Source organism: Vitis riparia, chromosome 1 (genome assembly GCF_004353265.1).
Source record: "Vitis riparia cultivar Riparia Gloire de Montpellier isolate 1030 chromosome 1, EGFV_Vit.rip_1.0, whole genome shotgun sequence".
In the NCBI taxonomy this organism is placed as follows: Eukaryota; Viridiplantae; Streptophyta; class Magnoliopsida; order Vitales; family Vitaceae; genus Vitis; species Vitis riparia.
The window spans coordinates 20,384,000-20,400,797 of NC_048431.1; the positions used below are offsets into that span (position 1 = coordinate 20,384,000).

The window sequence follows — 16,798 nt, forward strand, 5'->3', positions numbered from 1 at the left end:
GTTCCTCACATTCTAGGAAAGTGTTCACAGCTTCATTGATTAACTGAAACCAACCCCACGAACCTTAAATAAATCCATATATCTTGCTCAATCTGAGCCATGAAAAGAACCTATATTTTTTATGCTCTACTTAGTGTTTCCTTTCTCTTCCTCAAATCTCCATCTCATCTCATCAAGTCATTTTATGAGTTTTCTCTTAAAGACTTAAAATATATATAGAGATCATGAACCTAATTCCTTGTTGGTTAATGAATCCTATCCCTATAAACAATTCTATCTTTATAATGACCAATGTTTTGAAAGATGGTATTGAGGCGTGCTCTAGTGTGAGGTGTCTTGAAAAAGCCCAAAGGTGTTGGGAAAAAGGTGGAGAACACAAAAGACATTTGCCTTTTTGCTTAAGGTGCTTATGAGGTGCACCTTGCATATGCCTTTGACGCCCCACTCATTGAAGTGTGAGCCTTTTGTTTGCTGAGGTGGCTAATAAAAAAAAATTTGTAGAAAAACCATTGTTCCCTAAAAACTCACTAATGAGTGAATAGAGAGATTTTGAGAGAGAAATCTAACCCTAGCACTCTCTATCGTTGACGGCTTGAAGATCAACCTCTTCTACGATAATAGCCTCACTAAGACGGAAGTGCTGCTTTGTGCTCACTTTGACAACATCATCTTGATGGTATTATTCTCACTATGAAGCCTCCTCTTCTTCATCTTGATGGGTAGGATTCGTCTTCTTCATCTCCTCTTCTTTCTTAGTGTCACACTTTCTCTCCTCACTTATTTGTCTTCTTCATCTCCTCTTCTCTCTTAGTCCCTCACTTCTCTCTCACCTCATTGACCCCACAACTCTACTTCTTTTCTTGTTTTATTTATTTTTGTTTTTATTTTTCTCATGACTTCTCTTTGTTTTTTCAACAGTGAGCATTGAGCACCACTATTCTTTCACCTAATTTTCTCACCTCACCTCACCATGGTCCACATCCACAGTTTGCATTTTTTTTTCATTTTCTGTTTTCTATTTCTATTTTTTAATTGTTCGTTTTATTTTTATTTTTCTTAAAAAAATACACTAAAACTTGATTGAAAAAAAATCTATTTTCTTCAATTTTGAGTAACATTTTATTTGTATTGTTTTTTTTTGCTTTTTTAAATGAAAAATTGTAAAATTATATAAAATTAATTAATGTGATTTTAATTGTTAATTATATCAATAGGATTTCAAGTCAGTTATGTCATTATTTTTCATAAGTCAATTACATATAGAAAATTGTTCATTATTATTATTTTTTACTATGAATTCCTCCAATTTAGAAGATTCACGAAAAGATTTTGTATGAAAACATGCTATTGAATTTTTGGGGAGAAGTATATAAGATGTAAGTTTTGCAATTAAGGATGTACTGGAGGGGTGAATAGACTGAAGGATCACTTAGCTGGAACTCATCATCAGATGAAACCATGTAACAAGGTTAGTGAAGATGTTAGATTAGAATGCAAAGAGACATTGCTCAATTATAGGGAACAAAAATAAAAAAGAAATGCATTGCTCCAAGAAATTGGTATGGGTCTAACTCCAATGAATGGGAGTTCCTCTTCCAAACAATGAGGACATTGGGAGTGAGAGTGGGGGTGGGGAACCCACACCTAGGGGACCCATGGATAAATTCACATTTCACTACCTAGATGAAGTACTTTGAATTCCAAGTGGAAGCAAGAATAAATGAAGTATGTAGAAAAATTGATCATTTTATGTACTTAAATGGTCCCCTATTCAATATAGTAAGTGATCCTTATCGGGGGTTCCAATGATTGATGCTATTGCAAATTTTAGGCTTGGGTTTAAGTCTTCATCTATGTATGAATCGAAGACATGGATTCTTAAAGATAAGGTGAATGACTTAAATATCATTATGAAAGAGCATAAAAAAACTTGGAAGCCATATGGACGCTTAATTTTGTCAGATGGTTGAACGGATGAAAAGAATGGGCATCTTATAAATTTTTGGTGAATAGTCTTGTTGACACATGGTTTATTTAATCAATTGATACATTTAATACAATAAAAAAAATGGAGAATTGATGTTCAAATATCTTGATGAAGTTGTTGAAGAAATTAGAGAGGAGCATGCTATGTAAGTTATTACTGATAATGTCTTTAATTTTGTGAATGCTGGAATGAGGCTTATAGAAAAGAGGACAAGATTGTGGTGGACTCCTTGTGCTGCTCATTACACTGATATGATGTTAGAGGATGTTGGAAAGCTAAATGTTCATGCTAATACACTTTTATGAGTTAGGCAAGTGGTGAAGTTCATATATAGACTAGGTTCTTAACTTGATGATAACATTTATGAAAATTCATGAACTCATTCATCCAAAAATTACATGGTTTGCTACCACATTTCTTACTCTCCAAAATCTTTATAAGTAAAAACAAGATCTGTAACACTTCTGAAAAATGGTGTTCAAGTACATGGGCCAAGAACGTAGAAGGTGTAAAAGGTTGAAGTATAGTGTTGTTTGATCCAAATTTTTGGCCTCACATTGCTTTTTGTATAAAGACTACTATTCTATTAGTTAGAGCCTTGAAGAGGTTGATTTAGAGGAAAGGCTAGTCATGGGTTATTATTTATGTGTTGATGGACTCAGTCAAGGAGAAGATTGCATGTAATTATGGGGGTATTAAGTGAAAATATGACCCAATTTGGAGAAAAATAGATGCAAGATGGACTCCGCAACTTCATTGACCTTTACATGCAACAAGTTATTATCATAATTCTTAACTACGCAATGAAGATAAGTTCTTTAATGTGGATGGGGTGAGGAAGATATTATTTAAATGCATGAATAGGATGTTGGATTACCATGAATGTTTAAAGGTTGACATTCAATTGGACTCATATGACCAGGGTAAAGGTGAATTTGGAAACCGTGTTGCCTTTTTTTCATTTTCATTGTACAGCGAACAATTTTAAAAACCATAGGGTTAATTTTTTATTTTTTGTTTTATTCATGAAAACTATCTATAAAAAAAATTAGATAGAATAGCTTCAATTGATTCTAAAAAATTATTTAATTTTGAAGAAAGCAAAAAGATGAGCGAGAGAGTGAGAGAGCGGGCCGGTGTGAGAGAGGGTGATAGCGATGGGAGGGAGCGAGGCGAGCGGCGCGTTGCAGAAGGATTAGCGGGAGACTTAAGGGCTGATGCAGAAGGTGATGACTTCGTGGGGGTTAGAAGCAGGGCTAAGAAGGGAAGCTTTGGTGTGGAGTCGAAACGGTTCGACGTAGAGGTAAAGGAAAAGAAAGGCAAGGTGCAAGCCCTGATTGTAGAAAGGAAAGGGGAGTCTCCTCGTGGATCAGGATGGGACCGAACAACATTGGGCGTTTTATCGAAGGTCTGGAGGCCTGTATTGAGAAAGCAGGAAACGGATTTTGGGAGAAGAGGTGGAAGGACAGTGGAAGGTCCTTCCTTATGGTGCACGACCTAAATAAGGGAGGGCTATTCATTCGGCTAGGGGTTACAGAGGTGGAAAACAAAAGGTTCAGCATCTTTATCCCGAAGGGTAACGGGGACAAGGATGGCTGGGTACTAATGGTAGAGATGCTGCGTCGTCTGGGGTGTAACGTCGGAGACGAGAGCTCTCAGAAAAAGGGTGCGGCGCTCCTAAGGGCACCAATGGAGAAATCCTATGTGGAAGCTGTGATGCAACCAAAGGAGATGAAGACTGTAGCGGCAAGGGCGGATCTTCGGCAGAGGGGAATGAGCCGAGTCATGGGGAAATTGGCCCACTGCATGGTAGGGAGTTGGGACCCTAGCTCAGGGGATGAGGCCGACTTGAGAGGTTGGGGGACGAAACTGGCGAAGTTTTGGAGACTGAAGGGTAATTTAGGAATTGCGAAATTGGAAAGGGGTAAAGTCCTCTTAGAGTTTGAGGTCCGGGACGAAGCAGAGAAAGCCCTAAGATTTGGGGGTTTCTCATGCGAGGGATCCTTTCTCAGCCTGGAAATCTGGAGGCCTGAGAGTGGGTGTACGTCGGAAGGGGAACAGAGGCGCGAGGCTTGGGTGCGTGTACTGGGGCTGCCAGTCTCGCTTTGGGAACGCGATACCCTGAAGAGAATAGGGGATGCATGTGGGGGATTCCTAGATATCGACCCACAGACGGAGTCGCTGGAAGACATGCAGTGGGCAAGGATTTTGGTAAAGCTCAACAAGGAGAGGCCCCCCAACGTTGTGGAAGTGCGGACCGAGGAGGTCTGCTATGAGCTTACACTTTGGTGGGAACTCAGACCCACTGTGAGGACGACAAGGGAAGGAAAGGGCAAAGGTCTCCTAGTTGCAGAAGGCGAGGACGGGGGTGAAGTCCCTGCACGCGCGGGGGGGCGCGTGAGGGGGTTGGTAGGTGGCCCAAGTCTCGAGGTCAGGCTGCAGACTGACGATGGGACGAGGGGGCAGACCTCGGGGTCGGGTTCGGAGGCGGTTCTGGATTCGGGCTTGAAGGAGGATGGGCTCCATGAAGCGGGTGGGCTGGCGTTGCAGAGGGTTCTTGGGCCATTTAAAGACTCTGGGCCCTCCTTCCCTAGTGCGCCTGGGCCGCCCGTTCTTGGGCCGTCTTCTGACGCGGGGCGGGCTCCGAATTTGATTAGAGGGGTTGGGCTGGGTATTTGAAGCCCAGATGTGTCTCTGGCTTCTAAGGCGGATGAAGCCCAGTTGAGGGGGGTCCCTCCTTATATAGGGGCTGGTCCAAACCCTGTGGGAGGCCTTGATCAGTCTTGGTCATTAGTGATGAAGGGATTGTGGAGGCCAGTGGCTGAGGAGAACAGAGCGGAGGGGAATTCGAAGATGGCTGATGCTCTTTTGGAAGAGGCTTCGAGGTACGGGAATGCCCCTAATTTCTTTGGGCCATTGGTGTGTGTTTCTCCTTCTTCCCCTTCTTCTTTTTCTGGTCGGACTCCAATGGGGGAGTATTACGACCGTTTTGGGGTGGCTATGGATGGTTCTCAGTGGGAACATACGGACCGGAGGGTGATTGAAAGAACGCCTGCAGCTCTGAAGAATGTGGAGTGCTGGCAAATTTTGGAAAATAATAATGGCGAGATGGAATCCAGTGGGAAGGATCTCTGTCAGGTGTGATGGTGCTAGAAAGTAGAGATTGGAGGGTGGACAACTGGGAGGAGAGTGAGCTGGCAAGATTCAGTCAGTTTCTGGGGTTTTCTACAGTGGGTTTAGAGAAGGACATCATGGTGGTCAAAATAAGAAGAAGAAGGGAAAAAGTGCACAGCAAGTCTCTCTTAGAAAACTCGAAATTTGAGAGGGAATTGAAGAGGCTTGAATGCTCCATCAATTACGATGGGGGAAGGAAGCAGATAGGAATTGGTCAAGGAAGAGGGGGTCAATCTCCAGTTGTATCATGAAGATAAAACTGGTAAGTTGGAATGTTCGGGGAGCTAATGATAGCTCTAAAAGGAAAGTGATCAAGGCGTTGATTAGGAGTCAAAGGGCGGACTTAGTTTGCATTCAGGAGACGAAAATTTAGACTATGTCTGAGGGGGTGGTGAGGAGTCTGGGTTCTGGGAGGTTTATTGATTGGGGGGCTATGGGAGCTCAAGGCTCAGTGGGTGGTATTTTGGTTTGTTGGGATAAGAGATCCTTGGAGCTGCTGGAGATGGAGATGGACAATTTTTCTATATCATGTAGATTGAAAAATGTTGAAGATGAAAGGGTTTGGATTTTTACGGGAGTTTATGGGCCGTGTAATAGGAAAGAGAGGGAGGAGATGTGGGAGGAGCTAGGTGCGATTAGGGGAATTTGGGAAGACCCATGGTGCTTAGGAGGGGACTTTAATGTCACTTTATCCCAAAGAGATAGGAGCAGGCAGGGGAGCCTTAATGGAGCAATGCGTAGGTTTGCTCAGATGGTGGATGACCTTGCCCTCATTGACCTCCCCTTGCAGGGGGGTGTGTACTCTTGGAGTGGAGGTAGGGGCAATCAGAATTGGGCAAGGCTGGATCGTTTCCTGGTGTCTCAGGGGTGGCTAGATACCTTTAGGGGGGCTGTTCAGTGTAGGCTCCCTAGGCCTACCTCTGACCATTTCCCTATTCTGTTGAAGGGGGGCGGGGATGAGTCGGGGTCCTTCCCCGTTTAGATTTGAAAATATGTGGCTCAAGGTGGAAGGGTTGAAGGAGCTTCTTCGCGATTGGTGGCAAGGAGGGGAAAGAGTAGAAAGAGTAGGAAGGGCTAGTCTTAGATTGGCTGCTAAAATGAAGGAGATGAAGGAGAAAATTGAAGTGTGGAACAGGGAAGTTTTTGGCAGAGTGGAAGTGAACAAAAGCTCTGCCCTCCGGCAAATTGAGTTTTGGGATAGGGTGGAAAGCGGCAGGAACCTCTCAGATAGAGAAATGGACCTGAAAAATGAAGCTAAAGAGAATTTTAAGAAGTGGGTCCTATTGTAGGAAACCCATTGGAGGCAAGCGTCTAGGGAGCTATGGCTTAGAGAAGGGGATAAGAACACTGGGTTTTTCCACAAGATGGCTAGTGCCCATTGGAGAAACAATTTTTTGGACAGAATTAAAATTAATGGGGTGGAATTGGTGGAGGAGCAGGAGGTAAGGGAGGGGATTGTCAAGGCCTTTCAGCACCAGTTAAGGGAAGATCCAGGGTGGAGAGCTGACATAGAGGGGCTTCCTCTTAATAGGTTTGACCTCAGTGAAGCTGAAGCTTTGGAGGTCCCCTTTACTGAAGAAGAAATCTTCTCTGCCCTGATGGATATGAATGGTGATAAGGCACCAGGCCCGGATGGGTTCACTGTGGCCTTTTGGCAAGCGTGTTGGGAGTTTGCTAAGGAGGAGATAGTAGAGCTATTCAAGGAGCTCTACGATCAGAAGTCCTTTGCCAAAAGTTTGAACGCCACGTTTCTGGTCATCATTCCAAAAAAAGGAGGTGCTGAGGACCTTGGGGAGTTCGGGTCTATCAGTTTGCTTGGGGGGCTGTACAAGCTTATGGCCAAGGTTTTGGCCAATAGGCTGAAATTGGTGTTAGATAAGGTGGTCTCGGCTGATCAAAACGCGTTTGTAAGGGGAAGACAAATTCTGGACGCCTCTCTCATAGCCAATGAGGTGGTTGACTATTGGCAGAAGAGGAATGTTTAAGGGGATGGTGTGTAAGTTGGATATTGAGAAAGCCTACGACAGCATCAGCTGGAGCTTCCTTATGAGGGTCTTGAAAAAGATGGGCTTCGGGTCGCGCTGGATGGAGTGGATGTGGTGGTGCTTTTGAACGGCAAAATTTTCTGTCCTTATCAACGGGGTCCCTGAAGGCTTCTTTGCCAGTTCTAAGGGTCTGCGGCAAGGAGACCCAATTTCTCCCTACCTCTTTATTTTGGGCATGGAAGTGCTGAGTGCACTTATTAGGCGGGCAGTGCAGGGAAACTTTATCTCTGGGTGTAGGCTGAGAGGTAGGGGAGAAGAGGAGATTATGGTGTCACATCTGCTCTTTGCAGACGACACTATTATCTTCTGTGAGGCCAACAAGGACCAATTAACGCATCTTGGATGGATTTTGGCGTGGTTCGAAGCGGCCTCTGGGCTTAGGATCAATTTGGCCAAGAGCGAGCTGATACCAGTAGGGGAGATTGAAAATATGGAGGAAATGGCGGTGGAGTTAGGTTGCAAAGTTGGCAGCTTCCCGGTCAAATACTTGGGGCTGCCCCTTGGGGCCCGGCACAAAGCATTGTCCACGTGGGATGGGGTGGAGGAAAGAATGAGAAGAAGACTTGCCCGGTGGAAGAGACAATATTTGTCTAAAGGTGGGAGAATCACCCTGATCAAGAGTACCCTTGCAAGCATTCCTATTTATCAAATGTCCATCTTTAGAATGCCTAAGTCAGTGGCTAAAAGGCTTGAGAAATTACAAAGAGATTTTTTGTGGGGAGGGGGAAATTCGGGTGGAAAGATTCATTTAATAAATTGGAAGGTGGTGTGTACTCAAAAGGAGAAGGGGGGCCTTGGTATTAGAAGGTTGGGGCTTTTGAACAGGGCCTTATTGGGCAAGTGGGTGTGGAGATTTGCCGTTGAGAAGGATGTATTGTGGAAGAAGGTAATCGGGGTGAAGCATGGGATGGAGGGGTGTGGCTGGATTTCTAAGGAAGCCCGGGGGCCCTTTGGAGTGGGAGTTTGGAAGGAGATCTTAAAGGAGAAGAGCTGGTGCTGGAATAACATGAAGTTCAAGGTGGGAAGGGGGAACAAGATCAGGTTCTGGACTGATCATTGGTGCGGCACTGGCGCGCTGTCCAATGCATTCCCCCTGATTTTTGATTTGGCAGTGGGCAGTAATGAGCTGGTGCATGATGTGTGGGACCCAAGGCTGGGCCAAGGAGGATGGAATATCAGGCTGATTAGAGATTCTAACGACTGGGAGCTGGTGCTTATAGAAGACTTGCTCCTTTTGCTAAGGGACATCAGAGTAAGTCTAGAGGAGGACTGTGTGCTATGGAAAGGTGGGGTTTCTGCCAGTTTTAGGCTCCGGGAAGCTTACAATCTGCTGGCAGCCCCTAGTTCTTGCGTTTTTCCGGGGAAAAATGTTTGGGTGGATAAGGTCCCAACCAAAGTGGCTTTCTTCGCATGGGAGGCTACTTGGGAAAAAATTCTTACATTGGATAGGCTGCAAAGGCGTGGGTGGCAGCTTCCAAATTGTTGTTTTTTGTGTGGGTGTGAAGAGGAAAATGTAAATCACATTCTTTTACACTGTACAGTGGCTAGGACCCTTTGGGATATCGTCTTTGCCCTATTTGGGGTTCAGTGGGTGTTTCCAGAGAAGGTTAGAGAGGCGTTGTTCTGTTGGTGGGGTTCCTTTGTGGGCAAAAAGAGGAAGAAGATTTGGAAGACCATTCCGTTATGTATATTTTGGACGGTTTGGAAAGAAAGAAATAGGCTAGCCTTTAGAGGGGGTTTCTTGGCCATTCAGACTCTCGAGAGGTCTTTTGTAAGTAGTCTGTGGAGTTGGGCTAAGTTGTATAGGGGAGAGGAGTCCTCTTCGCTTATAGGCTTCTTGGAGTGGGTTGCGACCCCTTAAGGGCTGGTGAGGTGTTTTTGTTTTTTTGGCTTTTTGGCCTTGTGGTTGCTTTGTATACTTCCTGTATGCGGTGCGGCCTTTTGGCCTTCTTTAATATATTTTCTGCTGTTGCTTATCAAAAAAAAAAATTGATTCTAAAAAATTAAGAAGTCTTACAAATTGGTGGATGCATTTTGGGGGTTTAATACTAGAGTTGCAAAAGCTTGTTGTTTGAGTCCTTTGCCTCACTTGTATGTGAGGTACAATACTAGATTGAGAGAGCGAAGTCTACAAAGGAAACAAAATGTTGATTTGATATTGGTAGAAGAGATTGATTCAGATGAGAATGAATTGCAGATAATGAAGCTTTCCTTTCCCACTTGATCTTTGTTGGCTTGAAGATAATGAACTATTTAACGTTAATGTCAAACACATATGACTAAAATGTTTCAACTTAAATCCTCCTCTCCAATGTCGTCACCATGATCATCATCCAATGTATCAATAAGGAGAAAGTTTCCACTATGAAATCCTCTCATTTAATCTCTAACTCCTTATCTTCAATTGCAAAACTTACATCTTATATACTTTTCCCCAAAAACTTCAATAGCATATTTCCAAACAAAATCTTTTTATGAAGCTTTCGAATTCGACGAGCTCATAATAATAATAATAATAATAAAATTTCTATATATAATTGACTTAAAAAAAAAGTAATACATAATTGACTTGAAATCCTATAGATATAATTAACAATTAAAATCGAATTACATAATTTTTACAATTTGTGATTTAAAAAGCAAAAAAGATAATAATACAAATAAAATATTTTCAGAAATTAAAGAAAATAAATTTTTTCCAATAAAGCCTTGGTGTACTTTTTTAAGAAAAAAAATATAAATTGAACAATTAAAAAATAGAAATAAAAATATAAAATAGAAAATAAAAACAAAAAATGCAAATTGTGGGCATGGATTGTGGTGAAGTGAGGTGAGGCAAGAAAAAAATTGGTGAAAGAATATTGGTGCTCATTGCTCACTGTCAAAAAAACTAAGACAGAAGTGAAAAAAAAAAAAAATATAAAACAAGAAAAGAAGTGTAGTCATGGGGTTCATGAAGCGAGAAGTGAAAGTGAGAGTCTGGGAAAGAAGAGGAGATGAAGAAGATGAAGCCTACCTGTTGAGATGAAGAAAAGGATTCGGAGTGAGAACAACACCATTGAGATGATGTTGTCAGATTGAGAATTGAGCAACACTTCTGTCGTAGTGAGGTTGTTGTTGGAGAAGAGGCTGAACTTCAAGCCATCGAAGGTACAGAGAGCTAGGGTTAGGTTTCTCTCTCAAAATCTTTCTTTGTTCACTCTTCCACGAGTTTTTGGGGTTAAATGGTAGTTTTTCTTCAATTCTTTTTTATTGGCCTCCTCAGCAATCAAAAGGCTCACGCTTCAGTGAGTGTGGCGTCAACGACATTCATAGGGGTGCCTGATAAGCGCCTTAGGCCCAAAGGTGTTCACCTTTTGGGTTCTCCGCCTTTTTACCAATGCCTTTGGGCATTTTCAGGATGCCATGCCCCATAGAGTCATGCCTCAATACTGCCTTTCAAAACACTACTTTTGCATAGTGAGTGCCAAAGGCTGAGAAAGAAAAAAACACAATAAAAAGAAAAAAGGCCTTTAAACCCTGGACCAATGATGAATGGTTCTGAGAAACAACTCTTTCTGCAACTGATCAGAATGCCCCTCGGTCCCCTCTTCCCTCAAGACTATCTATCATGGTCTCCCAAATGCACCCAAAATAAGAAAAGATGGGTAAACCTCCATTCCTGCCTTCATTGCTTTTTCACCCTTTAACCATGCCTACCCAGCAGAAGCACTTTGACCAAGCACAGAACACCCAAAGAACTCTGAAGAGAGTAAAAGATCCCAATGCAGACAAGCTTTGCTACACTGAATAAGAATGTGGTTCATGAACTTGTTTCTAGTTTGACATAAACATCTGTAAACCAAAGGCCATCCTTAAGTGATTCTTGAATATGCAGAGGTATTGTAAATGTTACATGTAAGTCCTTGATGATGTCTACTGACTTCTATCTAAATTCTATCTAGAATTGCTGAACCTGTCTTTCGTGTGCACATGAAAACATACTTTGCTTTGCTTTATTATTTTGAAATGTCCAACCATGTTTCTTGAAGTTTTTCGTTGTCACCTCCATTCCACTTTCTTCGATGTTTTGTACTTTTAATTCCTGAACTCCTAATTGGTCATCATAGGATGGGAAATCATGCCTCCCATAGACATCCCAGAAATATAGGGTTCCGTTGATAATGGGAATACTAATGTTATATCTATTATACTACCATTTGTTAATTTGCTAATTAGTAAATGGTGTGCAGGATTACATACATCGAGTGGGAAGAACTGCTCGTGCAGGAAGATCTGGGGTTGCAATCTCACTAGTGAACCAGTACGAGTTGGAGTGGTACATACAGATAGAGAAGCTTATTGGTAGGCACCTTTCTACATTTGTGTGGGGAGGTATGCATTCTGGTGGGTAATGTCACAAAGACTAACATTTTATGCATGTTCCAGGGAAAAAGTTACCTGAGTTTCCTGCTCAAGAAGAGGAAGTTCTGCTACTCTTGGAGCGTGTCACAGAGGCAAAAAGAATATCCCAGATGGTAGTTCTTTTTTCTAACTTCTTGTTTTTCTATTATCTTAGATTAGCCTCTTGACCTTTTTCTATTCATGAATGATTAACTTAAAGAGTGGTTGAGGCGGCACTTGGCAAGTGCTGCAGTGGTTTCTGGAAAAGCTGTGCTTAATGACCTCTCTGGCATTTCAAGTAAATTAATTGTGATGTACACTTTATAAGCCTGCCAGATCCATGCACTAATAATGGTTTTTATGAAACCTCTATAATGGCGTGAACATGTGGTAATAGTTAGTCCATTCTTGCTTCTGAATGGTAACATTATAGAGGAATATAATGATAGAAAAAAAGTATTCACAAAAATATATCTACCTCGAAAGCCGTGATAATTTGGTTGGGGTGAGGCTTTTTTGGTTGATTGTGAAATTATTTGTTTCAGATACAACATTAAAAGTAGAAAATGGTGTTATTACAAGTTCTATTAATCACTATGAAGGCAAATTAGAATTGAAAGAGTGAGATTATATGAAACCCAAATATGGGTTGACTTGTGTATCCTATTATTTACTGGTACTACCACTTAAAATCAGTCATTTGCAGTGCTTTTATCAATTGCCTATTGAGTTGTATGTTGGACATGGTTTCCATTGAAGTTTGTATTTAGTATTTTCAAGTTATTAAAATACTGATTGAATGGTCAAAATATCTTACTAGACCTGTTCTTTAAGCCATCTCATCTTTCCTCCACCCAAAAATGATCTCTCGTAGTCTCTTGAAATATAGGAAGAATTGAAAGAAATTTTTCCTAAAACTTGTGGGTCGCTCTGATACTATATTCATTTTGCTAGTCTGGTATGGATTGTAGGCCTACATCTTATTAGCTTAAACTTGTAGGAAAGTTGGTAGCTTAACATAGTCTCGGAGTTCTGTTTTAAGTGTCTCAAGTTAGAGTCTCTTCTACTGTTTATTCCCTCATCTACCTATGGCACATGGATACATGTATGGTGGCCACGCATGAGTATACATTGTGGATTCATATCGTAGCAACTTAAGTTTTTAAGAAAGTTGGTGCCTTAACACACTTCAATGTTAGTTTGTGCCACAAATTGTGAGGGAGGGTGTTAGCTTGTTATACAGTGTGGGCCCATGCCTAACAACTTAAGCTTTTACAAAAGTTGGTTGCTTAACACATTAATGTTGTTTAGTTTGTGCAACAAGTCAGTGCTTGGGATTTCATGGATTGTCCTCCTGAAAATTTTGGTATTGCATTTATCAGCTGGGAAAATACAGGGATAGGTCCTACAGTTGTATGCTATTTGATGATGATATGGGTTTAATGGATGAAACTAAATTTGGGTAAAATGTCACCTACTTTATAGGTTCCTCCTAAAGGTTATTTTCTCATTAACTAGTCTCCTTAGTCATGTAGCTCTTATTTACTTGCTTTCAAGTGACCTCCCCTGTATGGCTGTTTTTAGGTCTATGACTTCTTGTAAAAGTAAGTGAAGCAGAATATTTACCTTTCGATAGGCAATTAATTGAAGAAGTTTGAAAAAGGATATTGTAGCACTTTGGTTTTTCCTTTTTATCAGATTCTGTATACTTTCTTCTGGTGAGATTGTACAATTCTAGATTATGTGTGAAAATAATATCTCTTTCTTTTTTTCTTCCATCCTTTATATTCCTTTGATTATCTTTTATCTTGTTCCTAATCTTTATTTTTAATCTGCACTCCATCTAATCATTAACTTGATGCCCTCCTAATTTATATAAGACTTCCCTATTCATTATATTTTGTATATGACCCCAAACCTACTTATACCCTCTTCTTTGAAGTAAAGCAGCTTCATTCCTAATTTGAAGGGGCTGCCCTACATAAATTCCTCTGTCCTATGATCCAGACATATTCTGCTAAAGGGTTCTCTAAGGAATCAACTTGAAGATTGGGAACTGTACCTTAACTTGATCTGGTGTTGCTAAAAAGTGAGACAATTAAGCAGGTTCTTGCTTTTCTTTCCTTGAAACTTGTTCCTCTGCTAAACAATTCTGTGGCCTGCAACTTTAAGGTTCCTCAACAGGATCCCATCTTTTGCTTGCAATTGTTTCATTTCCTCCAAACCTAGAGGTTTTTCTTTATACTCAATTATTTCTTAAGTGGGGTCCTAATGGTGCCACCATCCAGCTTGAAACCAAATCTTTCTCCACACAAAATCCCATTAAAAATTTTCCTCTCATTTCTAGGTACCAACTTTGGTACAAAGACTGAGTATATGGAGCAGGCGGGAAGATTGACAAGAGAGATTCTCTTAAGAGTCCGATTTTTAAAGTGTTTTGAGAGATAACCCAAAATTCAAGATGATTCAGAACTCTCTACTACCAATTCTGGAATTGAAGTGATATTGAGTGGTGCAGCTAGGTGGAGGTCTAAGATGTTGAAAAATGAGGGATTTATCACTTGCAAATCTGATGCAACCTGAATACTAGATATCTCCCTGCCCTTTATCTTCAACTTTTTAATGATGCAAATGGGTTTGGTTTAGTGGGGTTTTCTCAGTTTCAGAAACTTTTTACCCCTTGAATTCACTTCATTATATAAGTTGTACCATGTTTCTAAAAGATTCTTTCTATGAGGAAGAGTGAGGAGCCTAAAATGTCCAGGGAAATTGGGCAAGCAGAGGGTCTCTCAAGTGGAAATGCCTTGGAAGAATATTCTTAAAGAAACCAGAACTTTCCACTTCTTTCATTGTAACCTATGGGCTGATGTCTCCTTTCTTTGCAGCCAGTGGCCTTTTTACCAAAAAAAAAAAAAACATGGTGTTTCCCTGCAGAGCACTGGCCCTAGCCACCTCTCAATTCAGCTATGTTAGCTTTCCAGTGTCCGGTTTCCTTGCTTGGCTGCTTCTAACTATAGCCATCAAACCACAATTCTCGAATCAACCTATATTTTAGGCTTCCCTAGCTATACTCCTGATTCAAGGAGATGCTAACCATTTGGGTGTTGCATAACCATGAATCTTCAAGGAAAGTGTAGGAGATTAAGTGTATTCTTGGCTCAACGGAGACATCTTCAGGCTACCACCCTCTTGAAGAGGTGTGAAGAGTTCAGCATCAAAAGTATAATTTATGCGGTGAGTAGGTGGCATGATCCTCCTGGGTTGGATGTTGTAGGGACTTCTTGGAGAGTAGAGGTGATCATTGAATACCCTTTTGATTGGGTGAGATGGTGTCAAGTGAAGGTGGGGAAGTGATGCCCCTAACTCGGCATGATGGGGAGTGACATCCTGTTGTAGTGTGTTGAGAGTGAATTCTCATTATTCACTTTACTACTAGAGAGCTTTTTCATCAGATGTATCTTGATAGGGGCATACTTTATGAGTTCTTCCATCCTCAAATTAGCAGAAGAATCTCTTAGCATATGCCATGGGTAAGCATCGAGGAGCTCCAACTTTTATCTGAGTGCGGGGCATCTGTATGAAGATGCCATGATGTCTTAGTGTGGAAGAAGATATAGAGACCATGGTTGTGGGGTAATGAGATAACTAATAATTTGATCTTTGGGAAGACATTTATATGTTTTTAGTCTTGCATGCCAAAATGGACAGAACATGTTGGTTCATTTGTTGTTGGTACTCAGGCATCATTGAACCTTAACCTAATATGCCAAAAATTAAGAACACAAGTAAGATTAATATGTATTTGCATCAAACACGCACAAAGGATTTCTCCTCTAAAAAGATTGGAAAGAAGGAAAGTGTACAACTCTTGAACCCTGTGTAGGAGTTTTGGCAGTTAAGAGTGTTGCCTGTGACTTATGTTGTGATAGGGCATAAGAAAGCCATCGATGCATATATTTTTATTTTAGTTCTTCTATCCGATCAGTGGTTAACCTTTTACAAACCTATAGTGAATATTCTCCGGAGGAAGAACAATATCATTGTTTGTTTGTGGTGGTACAATTGTTATTATCGATTATTGTTATTGCCCTGAACTACAAAATAAGTTTTTTGAATGTTTTCATTTCGTCTGTTAATTCAACTCAATTGATTGGACTTTGTAGAAAATAAAAGAGACAGGAGGCAAGAAGAAGAGAAGGGGAGGAGATGAAGGAGAGGAAGAAATTGATAGATATTTAGCTTCAAAGAATGGGAAGTCATCCAAGAAGTTGAAGAAACGCTGATTGTTGTACTATCCTCCAATTTTGTTTGCTATAAATTTTGTTGTGTTCATATTAACTATGAGTATGTTTTCCTGGTGTACTAAATTTCAGCCAAGCTGTGGTATATTCATTTTAATTATTTCTTGTAGTTGACCAAAACATGTTTGTAGAATTGGTTCTGATGCTCCAGAGATTGAGGTGTAGTTGATATTGACACTAGTGCTTATACTGCATGAGCCCTTAGAAAGAATGTGGGAGGTACTCATTTCATTTTCATCTAATCATGGATATGAGTGGAAACATGTGTTTTCTGGGGTTTCAGTGTGTGATTGAACTGGGTTTGGTGAGGATGTGTTGAAATTGATGGGGTTGGCAGGTAGTGATAGGATTGGTTGTAGCGGTTACCAAAGGTAACGGCCATGGTGGTTTATGTGATGTTCTCAGCAACATGTGAGCTGTCAGTATTTTCTTTTCTTGTTTCTGCAACTCCTTATTCTTTTTTCCTCTTTTAGGGTGCCAAAAATTGGCTTTTTTTGTTTTTCTTATATTTGAAAAAAATAAAACCAAAATCTAGCGAGGGGGTTAAAGTGTCGCACTTGTTGTTTGCAGATGACACTTTTATTTTTTGTGAGGCCTCCTAGGACCAAATGCTTCGTGTAAGTTGGTTGCTCATGTGGTTTGAAACTATTTTAGGCTTGAAAGTTAATCTGGAAAAAAATTAGTTGATTCCAATTGATAGGGTAGAGATTTCAGAGAGCTAACTTTCAAGCTGAGGTATAGGCTAGGGATGCTTCCATCTTCCTGCTTGGTTCTTCCCTTGGGAGCTCCTTTTAGATAAATGGCTGTTTAGGATGGAGTAAAAGAGTGGTCCCACAAAAGGTTCTCAATGTGAAAAAGGCTATATTTCCAAAAAGGGAAGACTCACGTTGATTAGGAGCACTTTGTTA

General features: G+C 40.9%; 1 protein-coding gene across 2 annotated transcripts in view; it reads left to right on the plus strand.

Annotated features, from left to right (window-relative positions):
• LOC117916706 (DEAD-box ATP-dependent RNA helicase 10-like) overlaps positions 1–16,151 on the plus strand; it is a 33,885-nt gene extending 17,734 nt beyond the window's left edge. For both annotated transcript variants that reach the window (XM_034832856.1, XM_034832864.1), the window contains exons 12-14: positions 11,439–11,550; positions 11,635–11,723; positions 15,753–16,151. In XM_034832856.1, the coding sequence (XP_034688747.1) occupies positions 11,439–11,550; positions 11,635–11,723; positions 15,753–15,872 (321 nt within the window). In that variant the 3' untranslated portion in view covers positions 15,873–16,151. The remainder of the gene's footprint in view (positions 1–11,438; positions 11,551–11,634; positions 11,724–15,752) is intronic.
• The last annotated feature ends 647 nt before the right edge of the window (positions 16,152–16,798 follow it).